The 12,934-nt window shown below is 37.1% G+C and overlaps 1 protein-coding gene across 2 annotated transcripts in view; it reads left to right on the top strand.

Moving 5' to 3' along the window:
• tsc1b (TSC complex subunit 1b) overlaps positions 1 to 12,934 on the top strand; it is a 48,674-nt gene that overhangs the window by 5,426 nt on the left and 30,314 nt on the right. For both annotated transcript variants that reach the window (XM_059358434.1, XM_059358433.1), the window contains exons 2-7: positions 5,012 to 5,224; positions 5,774 to 5,877; positions 8,110 to 8,262; positions 10,409 to 10,553; positions 12,382 to 12,536; positions 12,637 to 12,710. In XM_059358434.1, the coding sequence (XP_059214417.1) occupies positions 5,116 to 5,224; positions 5,774 to 5,877; positions 8,110 to 8,262; positions 10,409 to 10,553; positions 12,382 to 12,536; positions 12,637 to 12,710 (740 nt within the window). In that variant the 5' untranslated portion in view covers positions 5,012 to 5,115. The remainder of the gene's footprint in view (positions 1 to 5,011; positions 5,225 to 5,773; positions 5,878 to 8,109; positions 8,263 to 10,408; positions 10,554 to 12,381; positions 12,537 to 12,636; positions 12,711 to 12,934) is intronic.

Below are 12,934 nucleotides of genomic sequence, written 5' to 3'. Positions count from 1 at the left end.
TAAAAAAACAACAACTTCTATTCTTACACTTGGACAGCCCATCGTCATGGCAGCCTAATGAGATAAACACATTTTTATAGGTACTGATACGAGGAATCTTTGCTCTTTACTGTGATATACATTTTCAGTTTTTCATGCAGCTTTAAGATATGAATTAAAAAATAGTTTTATTCTTGTATCTAGCCACTTACATCAACTCCTCAAGGAATTATTCAGGCACATTAAATCAACACCAAACCAAACATACCACTAAGTAAACCAACTAACAGCACAAATATATTGACCTTGTAATATAAACACCTTACATATCTTATCCCACATATAATCTGATATTTAACAATTAAAATGAAATTAAAGGCACACAGCCTCGCAACAGTCACCATGTGCATTTGTTTAGTTAAATCTTTTTTGATATCTCAGTTCACAAATAAATTGCCTGCACGTCATGTATGTAGATTTTATATATTGGAAGTTGTTTTTTCTCTATTCCATGCTTGAGAACTTTAGAACTGCATCAGTATTAGCTAGGTGTACACAATAATCTGACTACTGAGAGTATAATCACAAAGATAGTTGGAATAAAAAGTGGACTCATTTATGTAAAATAGCCTGTTCTTGGCTCCTATAAATATATATAATCATTTTTGAGTTTTTCTGTTTTAAAGTTAGCTACTTATTTATGGAATGTAAGTTAAACTTTGGCTACTGTCTCTGAATGAATAATCTCGTTTGGAGACGATCATGTCTGTCTGCATGTCTGCAGCTAACCCTCTCGTACTACACGATCAATCAGCCAATTATTTTTTGTGCGCACTCACAACTGTGCTCAAGGACCTCTTGTGGTTGTGATAGGGCTGGGCGATATGGACAAAAGTCATACCCCAATATATTAAGGCTAAATATTGATATACAATGTATATCCCAATATTTTATCGCAAAGTGAGAGCAAATGTTCAGTCAAAGCCAAAAATGACATGTCACAAGTAGTTTTATTGAAACCGTTTATTTAAGTGAACATAAATACTGTATAACAACAGGAGTACCTTTTTTTTTTTTTTTTTAAATCAAAGCTCCATAAAGTGCACATTTAAATAAAAAAAATATCTTAAGTAAAAATAGCCTATGAAATAAAATAGGCCAATCTTTTTCTGAAATGAATATATTTATATGAGAAAAGAATAACGAACATTACAAAAGAACTAAATATGACAAACCCTAGTAAGGGCAGCATTTATATATAGAAAAAGAAAAAAAATTAACTATATTGATATATGCGATATGGTTTAATTCCATATATTTTTTATACTGATATATTGCCCAGCCCTAGGTTATGGTGATTCACAATTTATGACTGTTTTACTCTCACATAACCAGGCCTTCTCCCATTATAATTCTGGGATATGTGAAAAAAACGTCCAGGCTCTTTAGTATTTCTTTAAACCAATCACAATCCCTCAGTGGCCCTTTGTGCCTTTTGTGTTATATCCGTTACTCTAAGTGTCTAATTTTACCAAGGATGGGTTTAAATCCGAGTCTAGGTAGGGTGCTGTGTGGGTAAGTATCCCACTCCAATGCTTGTGATGAAGTGCTGCTATGTGATGAGTTGGGAGTGTGACCGTGCTGGCTCAGGATGCAGGTGGTGCACCTACCAAACCGTTAGCTTAAGGGGAGAAGAGGCTTTTCTATCCCAACAGTCTGCATCTGGCAAGTCAGGCTATATCATCATTGACTGCTGACTCCCACTTCTCTTAACCGAGCAGTAGAAGCAACAAGTTTTGCACACATAGCAAAAGACATTTCCAGCAATCGGCTAAGCTAGAAAACAAGCCATACCTAGTCTATTACAGACCATATTTTGGCCTTTGTTTGACTCAAAAACTGACATAGAGGTGAACCATAGAGGTGATGTTCGGCTAACATGGAGTAAGGAGCAACTGAGCATCTGCAGATTAATTCCACAACATCCACTGAGGTTAGGCATGATACAAGATGAATATTTTTTTGTTATTTATGATGGTATCTTTACTGTAAGGGAGCCAATCCTACAAGAAAACACTAATCTCTTTGCTGTGGTTGGGAGATGGCAGTTAGAGGCAGTTGGTAACACTAGATTTGGGCCCAAAAGTAAACTGTTGGTCCCAGGATTTAGCTAGCATTAACCAGAAGGACGGAGTCAACAAAGTTGAAAAGCAGATTAAAGCAGGTCATAAACTGCTCGCCGGCTGCTGCAAAGTCCTGCTTTGAGCTTGTCTGTATCAGCAGAAGTTTGTTTGTAAAAACAAACAAGGAAAATAACACTGTGGCTCCAATTACCAACCAAATGTACCTGTTAAGTTAGATTGATCATCTTTTCTGTATCTATCCAAACATTTTATGTAATTCGGCAAATGCATAATCCACCAAAGATCGTGTCTAATAGTATTATTTTAATTCTGTCCAGGTATTTAACTCTTCTTTGTTGCTTTTCTTGTTGAATTATATATCCATCCTCATCATCACAAAGTTACTTTAATGCCTAAATACAAACTCAGAACCTTTTTTGCTGAAATGATTAATTAAGTCAACTGACAGAAAAGTAATTTGGACAACAATTTGGATTTAGATTATTAAAGCCTCTAGCAAAAGAACAAACCGTTCTCTGGTTCCTGCTTCTCAAGTGTACAGATTTACTTTGTTGAATAAGATGTGACATAATTATCTTTGTGCTTTGGGGTGCTGGTTGGAACAAACAAAACATAATAAAGCATCGCATTGAGTTCTGAGAACTTGTGATGGCCACTTTCTAATATTTTATAGACAAAAAAAGTGAATTAAGTCAAAATAACCATTTATCTGTAATAAAACATGATTGTAGTTGTTGGCCAAAGCCCTGTTTAGTCCAGTAAACCACTTTAATATTCCCATTTCCTTTTATCACCGTCAAATGTTAGCGAGCGGGGCCGTTTGTGTCCTTTTTATGAAACCGCTTTTCAAATGTTCACCCAGGAGAAAAGGACGCTGTTGGTAACTGCTTGCACACAGCCAAATGTAATTTCCAGTGTGTACATGGAAGTGCTCGGGCTGCATAAAGGTTCTTTGTGTCCTCCTGAGCGTTCCCAAGCTGCCTGAGATCACACTGAGGGTGCTTCGTGTTTGTGCCACTGACCTGTCCCTGCAAGACGCTGGCTCCCAGGGTGAAAAACAGCCACGTCTGAATCCACTTTTCCACCCCTTCCGACTCCCAACCCCATGACCTAGCAGTTAATTGATAACAGGGAGACAATTGCGCCGTGACCACTGCTGTGAATCAACAAACAGGAGTAGATCCGAGCATTTGGATTTGTTATGAACTAGAGAGAGATTTATACTGCCATGTTTCTTCCCAGAGGGCAGTGTTTTTTTTTTTCTCCGACATATGACTTTCGTGGAAATGAGATAAAATACGCCGATTATTGATTTCTTCACGTCTCACGCTCCAAATTAGCTCCCGTTGTCTTGGTTTCTGTAACGTGACTGTGCTGAAAGATTCAGTATTCTGCTTTAATGGGATAGTTGGGAGGATTCATCCTCTAGCATGTTGAGTGTTTTGGCCTAAGTGTTGAAAGGAGAGCTTAAGAGCTGATGAGATGTCTGCTGCTGATTCATTACTCCTGTTAGGGAATAAGCTGCTGGGTGCAGACACCCTGACGATAATGACCTGCCTATCAGGATTATTTATGCCTGTTTTTCAGATGGAGATTTGCAAGGCTCCCTTGGCCTCCTTTACTTTGAAGGACTGACTCAGCCTCAAGCCTAGATGTATCATAGACAACATAAATAGACTAATAGCCTGAAAGGGTAAACACATTAGCCCAGGTGGCGATTTTAAAGCAAATTACTGCTGGGGTGTGATAAATGTTAAATATAGTTCTTCATTCTGGGTGCTGGTAGTAAATAGTGAAGACTGACATTAGTGTGTGGTGGGGTCAAATGAGGTGCAGGTCATATATTTAGATCCTTCATGCTGTCTTAATTACATCTTGGAGGTTTTGTGCTTTTTCTTGGGGGATTTCCGTAACAATTGAATTCAGCAACTGACTCGTGGGCACATCTGCTCTGGAAACGGCTCAAAAAGTCCCATATGGTCATTATATCCATACATCATCCCAATGTATTCCCCATCACACATTAATACAATTGGGTGCGCTGATTCTATAAGTCTCAGTTTTCCATTCAAACCCAATTTATGCAATTCCAAGACTGTTTCGGGACCCCGGTGTTCAGAAATATACAAACACACCATTTTAGAATAAGAGTAATATTTAACATTGTATACTGCTTACAGAAAGCTGCAATGTTTGTGTTTGATTTAACTTTTTAAAACATTTTAAAGGTTACGAACATGCTTGAAATTGAATGTACTCCTTGACAAATGCTTAATTTTTTGCTTTCAAATGCTTAAACGTAATCTGGTTCAACAACATGTCACCCATGTGAACCAGAAGTGGTTTAGTGTTTGAAATTAAATGACTCCGTTGTGGTATTTGTTTGTCGTGTCCTGGCGTCTCATTCCAATGTTAATGTGAATGACAAAGTCAAAAGGGGGCGTTTTTCCGGTCTGCTCCGTGCCATCTTAATGGCTAACATATGCTTTTTAATTTTCACCATTGCATTTATTGCACCATATTAGACATATGGTATGATAAAAGTTTTGAAAGTCTGGACATTTTTGCTGTAGATACCTTAAAAGTGCTGGAAATTGTGTTTGAATTGTACAGTTAAAAAGCAAAAGGATGATATCTCAAGCCCATCATATCTCTGTAGTTCATCTTGTAATATCATTTGAGGCATTATTTTTTATGTCTGAGTAAATTTGATAAAGGATCAGTTATCTCATTAATTCAATTTTTTTTTCTTCATTTTTTTCAAATGCCTTCTGTACAAACCCTGCTAGCCTGTACTGAGCTGATATTGTCATGTGACGACTAATCCTAGATCACAGCTCTAACTCATTCTGGGAAATGTGTATAAAATTGGTCTTGGTGTGATGTAGAGGTGCCTGGAGACTGTATTGGTGGGTGGCCCCAGGAGTCCTCCAGGCAGGCAGGGACAGACACCGAGAGAGCCGCTGCTTCCACCTCCAGCACTGCCACCACCATGGCCAGGGAGCAGCCCAACGTGGGGGACCTCCTCCCACTCCTTGAGACCTCCGACCTCCACCAGCTAGAAGAGATCAGAGGCCTCATCAACGAGCAGCTCACCACTGGTAGGACAGCTACAGCAAAATGGTTTCTCTATGTGTGTACCAGACTTGCTACTTTCTCCTTCTTTTTAACCCATAAGAACCCAGAGCCAGTAATCCTTAAAAAGGAAAATTATGGGGGATATACCATAGACCAAGTGGACCTTATGATATATCTTATTTTTAAATGAATAAACTAAACATTTTTTCTGCTTACAGAAACACAAATTTGCCTTTTTCTTTGCATCTCCACCACATATATCAAAATTGTGACATTGAAATTGAAAAAAATTGTTTTAATAGTGCTGTTAGACAACAAATTCAATTTCAGATTTGTTTTTAAGTAACAAAATAATAATAAATCGAGAATAAATAAATATAAATAACACTGCCTTATTGGACTGCTTCTCAACAAGCTACTGTAGCTGTAAAACACTAAAAAACACACTTATGTACTTGAGAAAACATACATGAACATTAATAGAACATTTAAAATGTTTGTGACACCCATGTCACCGTGGGTTCTTATGGGTTAAAAACTCCTTCAAATGATCCTCCCTGTCTCCCTTACAGAGCGAGGGTCCATGCTGCTGAACGGGCTGGTGGACTACTTTTTGGAAACAAACTCTGCCCAGGCCATGCATATCCTCTCCTCAGTCAGAGAGCCGCACGACAAGGTGAGAAATGCACCCCGCACAGGCTTAAAACCTGATCACAGCACGATTTAAAATGTTATAATTTTGTGGTGAAACCAATTCATTTCAGTTGAGTCACTGGGATAAGAGGATCTGTTTTACTGTTTCTCTCTCTCTCTCTCTCTGTTTGAGTATTGAGTCATCCTTTGAATATCTTTAGTTTGAGTGGAAGTAGCCCAGTAATATAGTCTGTGCAGGTGATTTGCACCAGGTTTTTGAAGTCTAGAAGTCCCTCCAATAAACAAAATTTTAGGCCTTTTAAAATGTATTTACTGCAGTGCTGACAGGTCTTTAAAAGGGATTTGATTATGAATTTAACATTATTTTTGTGAGATCTGGCTATATAACAGTGCACTTAGTGCTTGTTATTTAACAAATTTGAAACCCGCTGCAACTTGTGCAAAAAAGTGCTAAAAATACAGGTGCATCTCAATAAATTAGAATGCGATGGAAAAGTCCATTTCCAGTAGGTTAAGTCAAATAAGCCAACAAAGTATTGAGTATAGATGGACATACTTTTCAGAGGCCAATATTTCCATATTAAACATACTTTTTGAAATTGGTCTTTTGTAATATTCAAATTTTTTTTTATTACAGCGCAAACATAAGTTAAAAAAAGACCAGTGAAAAGAAAGCACTGTATGTAGTCTCTAATCAGCAGTCTGTCTCCCATTATCGTCCATTATATAAAATGTGTCCACATGCAGTGATTTTAATGGAACAGGACTCTCTCAGTTTTAAATCATGAGCGCCAATTAATGCTCATGTTCTTGCCCTCAGTGTCACCAATTGCTTCCATGTTGTTGTTGTTTTTGGATTTGCATATTGCCATGGCAAACAAAGACGTGGATTTGTTGTGGTGTTGGGCTCTGAGGTCATTCTCATTATTTCTGCAGCCTTCTGTGATTTTATTTGCATCTAATCAAAACGCTCTTACCGTCCTGGATGAACTTCCATGAGAGAGGTCAGAGGAGAACACCAGCAGTGATTTGTAGCCGTTGTTTGATGTCTCGTGTAACTTCAAATGCTCACACGACACAGCATGTGTATGAAAAATGCGCAAATGAAGTTTCCACAACGGAAAGTTTATTTTTTTCTTGTTTTTGTCTTGATTTAATCCCAAATTTTTCCCAAACATGAAAATATCCAAATCATGTGTCATTAGTACTCCTTTGAAGTAATCAATTATTAGTTTAAAAGACTTTCATGGAAAAATAGGTTAAAAAAAGTGTGTTTTATGTTCGGTCACAATAGTGACTGGTGGGATAAGATGCTATATACCATTTACCCGTCAGGCTGTCTCATTCTAACAGAGTTACCAGACTAACTGAATTTCCCCTTGGGAATAAATAAAGTAATCTTTATTTTTTTATTTTTTTTATTTGATTTATAGACTACATTAACATATTTCTCCTATGCAGTCATAAAATTATTATATTTCCATTTCCAGTTATTAACAAATGTAGAGTTCTGTTACTGGTAGTCTCCAACATTGGCACTAGAATAACATTCTAGTGTGACTTTGGCCTACATTATCAAATATACAACTATACCAATATGAATACTGAGAGGACAATACATAGAGCAAACCAAAAATAAAGCAGTTATCGGTCTAACTCAACATTGTTACTTTATTGTAACAGACATACCATTTTTACTTTTGGACATTTCCAATGTGATGGGAGGAGGAGAACATCCACTGGCTCAGGGCAGCTTTGTTTGTCATATTCTGCAGGAATAGAGCCCTATAAATAAGAAATATTAGTAACGCTTTATATTAAGGTCTTTGTAATAACCATCAATTAACAAGTAATAAGGCCCTTGTAAGTCCTTACAAGATCCTTATTAACATTATTGTGTGTTTATAAGGTTATATAAGTGTTCATAATAGCATTACAAACACCCATGACCCACCCATTATGTCTTTGCCATGCCTTTATTAATCTTATTTTGTTTGCTTATTGATATTAAAATATACTTTATTGCTCATCTATTATAAGTTAACTATGGTTTTCGCAACTACCGGATCTAAAGCGAGAGCAATGCCTTATTACTTGTTAATTAATGGTTATTAAGGACCTTATTATAAAGCGTTACCGAAATATTTTTATGGTCACTATTGTTACCGGTGGGATTAAATGGGTTTATGACAAGAAAAACCACATGATTGCGTTGAACACAGAGCTAACCCTGCTGTCCCTCTCTGCCTCACAGCACCTTCTGGACAAGATGAATGAGTGTATGACCAAACAGGCCTGCCGGCTCCCCACCCTCACCCTGCTCGGCCATGTAATCCGCAAGCAGCCGTCCTGGATCCACAAGATCGCTCGATACCCTCTGCTGCTGTCGCTGCTCAAATGCCTCAAGGTAACGCCCCAGTGATGACTCAGTGAACTCAGAAATCTCCTCGTCAGGTTCACTGACAGGTGTGTGGATGGATGAGGATTAGAGATCTCCAGGGTTCGTACAGGAGCTTGAAATCCTTGAAAATGCTTAAATTTAAATGTTGTATTTTCAGGGGTAGAAAAGTGCTTGGATTTTGGATAAAGTGCTTGAACATGCTTGAAATTCTTACTGTATTTCTCTTGCAATCTGCCTATAGATAATCACATGTTCAATGAAAAAAATAATACATTGAATATTGAGATTAACAAACTGTACTTTTGATTGTTAAAAGTGTAAAACCATCACTGTTGGTATGGTTGAGTGAAATTGCCCCTTTTACCATGTAAGTACTCATCTAAAACATGCAACTTACAACCGTTGTAAGGTACTGGAAAAGCTTGAAAATGGACCTTGAAAGTCCTTGAAAAGTGCTTGAATTTGACCACTCAAAAAGTGTATGAACCTTGGATCTCTCATGCAGCCACTTTTAGAATATAATGATTAGAGGTGGGATTTCTGCAGAGGCATTTTGCGATACGGTGAGTATTGATACAATATACAGGTGCATCTCAATAAATTAGAATATGATGGAAAAGTCAATTTCCAGTAGTTAAAGTCAGACAACCCCAACCAAGTATTGAATGCATATAGATGGACATACTTTTCAGAGGCCAATATTTCCATATTAAACATACTTTTTAAAATTGGTGTTTTGTAATATATATTTTTTGAGACACTGAATTTTTAGTCTTCATTAAATGTAAGCCATAATCATTATAATTAGAAGAAATAAAATAAATGAAGACATTAAATGTTTAATTCTCTGTGTTATGGATCTATATAATGTGTTATTTCCACTTTTTGAATTGAATTACTGACATAAATGAACTTTTCTATGATATTCTAATTTATTGAGATGCACCTTTATTGCAATTTTACTTCATTTTGTGTCCCTAAAATTCAATTCAATCAAGAATTGTTTTGGCAAATAAGAGAAAATTCTCAGTCTATTCATCTCACTTCAGTCTTTTTATTTCTCCACAATGAGAGTCAAACCCACAGACTGACCAACAAAGTATTCAGTCAAACTAAACTTAACTGATGTCAAACATGTATGGACGACGACAACTACACAAACTTCTCAAACTTTCCTCAACTTTAAACTTCACTGCTCTGAATTCTTTTGAATGTAACATTAAAAAAAGCCTACATTTGCAGCGTTATTTTGACAACTTTCCGACACGATATCTTGACACACATGGTGTTTATAGGTTCCATAGATCTTCTAGTTTCATATGATACCAGTATCTCCAGTATATTCCTAAAAGTGAGCCAAACAAACGGCAAAAATACTGCCAGCCGTCGGAGCACTAAATATCGAAAGAATAAAATAGCCTTTATTGTCATTGTGTATATAATACAACGATATTAGAGTGCAACTCCTATTGGCGCATAAAACAATTAAGACAACAATATAAAAACAACTTGACAATAAATGTATAGAGGTATAAAAGGTATAAAAATATCACAAACAAGAATAAAAAATTGAAATGCATGAAAATATTGGAATATAGAATAAAAAGCTATGTACATGGAAAAGGAGGAGAATGAGGAGGAGTGGTAGCATACAGAGGTAATGTTATTAGATAATATGAATATATAGATATTATTGCACTTAGACGGTAATTGCACATGGTGGACAGTAAGTGAACAATATTGTACTCGGCGACTATGAATCGATATAATATTGCCACGTAAAATATTGCGATACTATGCTGTATTCAGCTACACAAGATGGTCAAAGAGGTCTTCAGCCACAGTTTACTGCAGCACCACATTCTCTGAAGCAGGCCTGTAGGAGCAAATAGCATAACAGCTAAACTGAAAGTTTTCTACCTCTCATGTCACGAGTGTGTATTAAATTCCAAGCACACTCTGTCCACTGCTAAAGGAGCATATTTCTCTTGCTCAAGCACCAACAACAAAACACAGTCTTTCATTTCTTTTTGACTTTTTTTAGACTTTTCTGCAGAATCTGAGATGAGATTAGATGCAGAATGAGTTCCTCGTCTCCAGCGCAGTAGTCACATGTTGAATAAATGAATTTTGTGTCCTAATTTCTGTGCAGACGGATACGGACGTGGTGGTGCTGATCACTGGAGTGCTGGTGCTGATCACTCTGCTGCCCATGATCCCTCAAGCTGGGAAACAACACCTGTGGGAGTATTTTGACATCTTCGGGCGCCTGGCATCTTGGAACCTTAAGAATCCCGGTAGGAGCTTCCTGTCATGTCTAACAAAACGTGTGTGCAACATTTTTGTATACTAACACCTGGAAGTGATTGACAGTGATGGATTTGGTGAACCAAGTGGAAAGATGTAGTCAAGTCTGTCACTGTCAGCTCGATCTGGGCCGTTTGAATCTGTTTACTGTGGGCTGATTTGACCCAGATATTATAAAAGGATGTTAACTCAAGATAACAAGATTAGGCCTGTCACGATAGTCAATATATCGACTTATCGTTCGACATATAAAAATGGAGGCGATAGTTTTTGTGGACTCGATAATTGTTGTTTACATAAGCCATCAACATTTTCGCCAGTCATGCTGCTTCTGTCCCTCTCCTCTCAATCAACCTGCTCTCTGTGGGAGGCGCGACCAAGGTTATTATAGTTAACGAAAACTAACTATATAACGAAAACTAGAATTGAAAAAACATTTTCGTTAACTGAAATAAAAATAAAAACAAGAGTTTTTTAAAAACGATAACTAAGTGAAACTGTATTCTGTGGTTACAAAAACTAACTAAAACTAACAAAATTATAGTGAAAATGTCCTTCGTTTTCATCTTGTCAACTTTTTTCATACATAAACCTTTTTGGTTGATATGAAATCTATTTCATCTATTTGTTGTTTTTTTGACTTAATAAACTTATTGCGGCTGAGATGGATTAGACAAAGGAAATAAAGGCAACATTTATTGTGACTTTTTTTTTAAATCTGGCACCCAACAAATACCCCATTACAAAAAAGCTAACACTAAAAATAATAAAAACTAAAACTAAGCATTTTCCAAAAAATTAAAACCAATTAAAACTAACAAACTCACTCTAAAAACAAATTAAAACTAACTGAATTTGAAAACAAGAAATCACAACAAAATAAAAACTGAAAAAAATGAAAAATCCAAAACTATTATAACCTTGGTGTGGACACCAGCCAGCGGAAGCATAGTGAGTGTGTTACTCAATGTTAAGTTTCCTGACGGCTGCACAACTCCAGAAAGTTTGGTGAAATAAATGGAATTGGTGCCAAAGCCAGTGTGGTGTGAGAACATTTTGGCTTTCACTGTTCAGCTCAGGAGCTTCACAACAACTGTGGCTGCAGTTTCTAGCTGTGCACAGCGTCCGGCACTTATTGTAAACAACTGGCATGCTAACTGTACACAAAGTGTCCACCACTGATTGTAAATTAACCGGCATCGCTAACTGTGCACAGAGTGTCCAGTGCTTGTTGTAAACAAACGGAGGTGGCTAAGTGAACACATGCTGCTGCAGCACATACACACTGTACTGCTACAGAGCTAACTGTTAGCCTGTTAGCACTGACTGTCCTGCCTCTTAAAGGAGCCACGCCTCTCTTACAGTGGACGCGTTATAACGCAGACTTTTTGTGCTATTTAAGTAATACTGCAAATGTTTGACAGGCAGTAGAAATTGCCAAAAAAATCTCTGAAACAGCTGCTTTTATATTATTTATAATATATAATAATATAATATTTATCTCAGTGCAATTTCTGTTAACAGAGCCCGAGAGTCTATTTTATTTGTTCTGATTGTAGTTTATTTATTTATGTTTTATTTATCTCGGATGTTTTAATATTTCTTTTCCACATTTCAATTCCAATGTTTAATATCCTTGAGATTTAAAAAATCATCGAGATAGTTTCTGGGAAAATATATCGTCCTAAAAAATGTGTTATCGTGACAGGCCTAAACAAGAATATTAACCATTCAAATAAATCAATTCAAGCACGTAAGTTTGTTCGTCTGGAGTTCAAGTTTGTGCTTTGTTTTCTTTGATATTTTGTACACGTTCAGGGCACGTTTCAGAGGTTTACCTAATCCACCTGCACGCCAGTGTCTACTCACTCTTCCACCGTCTCTACGGCATGTACCCTTGCAACTTTGTGTCCTACTTGCGCTCCCATTACAGCATGAAGGAGAACATGGAAACTTTTGAGGAAGTAGTGAAGGTGAGGACGTAATCCCTGCTGCTCTGCTTTTCTTTTACTTTTTTGAGTTTTTGCAACCAAATGGTTACTTACACAGATATTATGTTAAACCTTCCTTCAGCCGATGCTGGAACATGTTCGTATCCACCCAGAGCTGGTGACAGGAACCAAGGACCACGAGCTGGACCCCACTAGGTAAGTGTTGAACTGTGCTGCCTCACAACAGAAAAATCAAGTGTTTAACCGTCTCTACCAGTGACATACGTTGAGGTTGATGGATGGTGAGGCTCTGACTTCATCACAATCAGATTTACAACATATGAACCCTACAGAGGAGCTTATTCACCATTTGATTGGCAGATAACCTGTTAGGTTATGTTTAAAATCTCATATCAGCTTTCTTTACACATATAAACTGT

Source organism: Centropristis striata, chromosome 19 (assembly GCF_030273125.1).
Source record: "Centropristis striata isolate RG_2023a ecotype Rhode Island chromosome 19, C.striata_1.0, whole genome shotgun sequence".
Lineage (NCBI taxonomy): Eukaryota > Metazoa > Chordata > Actinopteri > Perciformes > Serranidae > Centropristis > Centropristis striata.
This window is presented reverse-complemented; position numbering and strand designations above follow the sequence as displayed.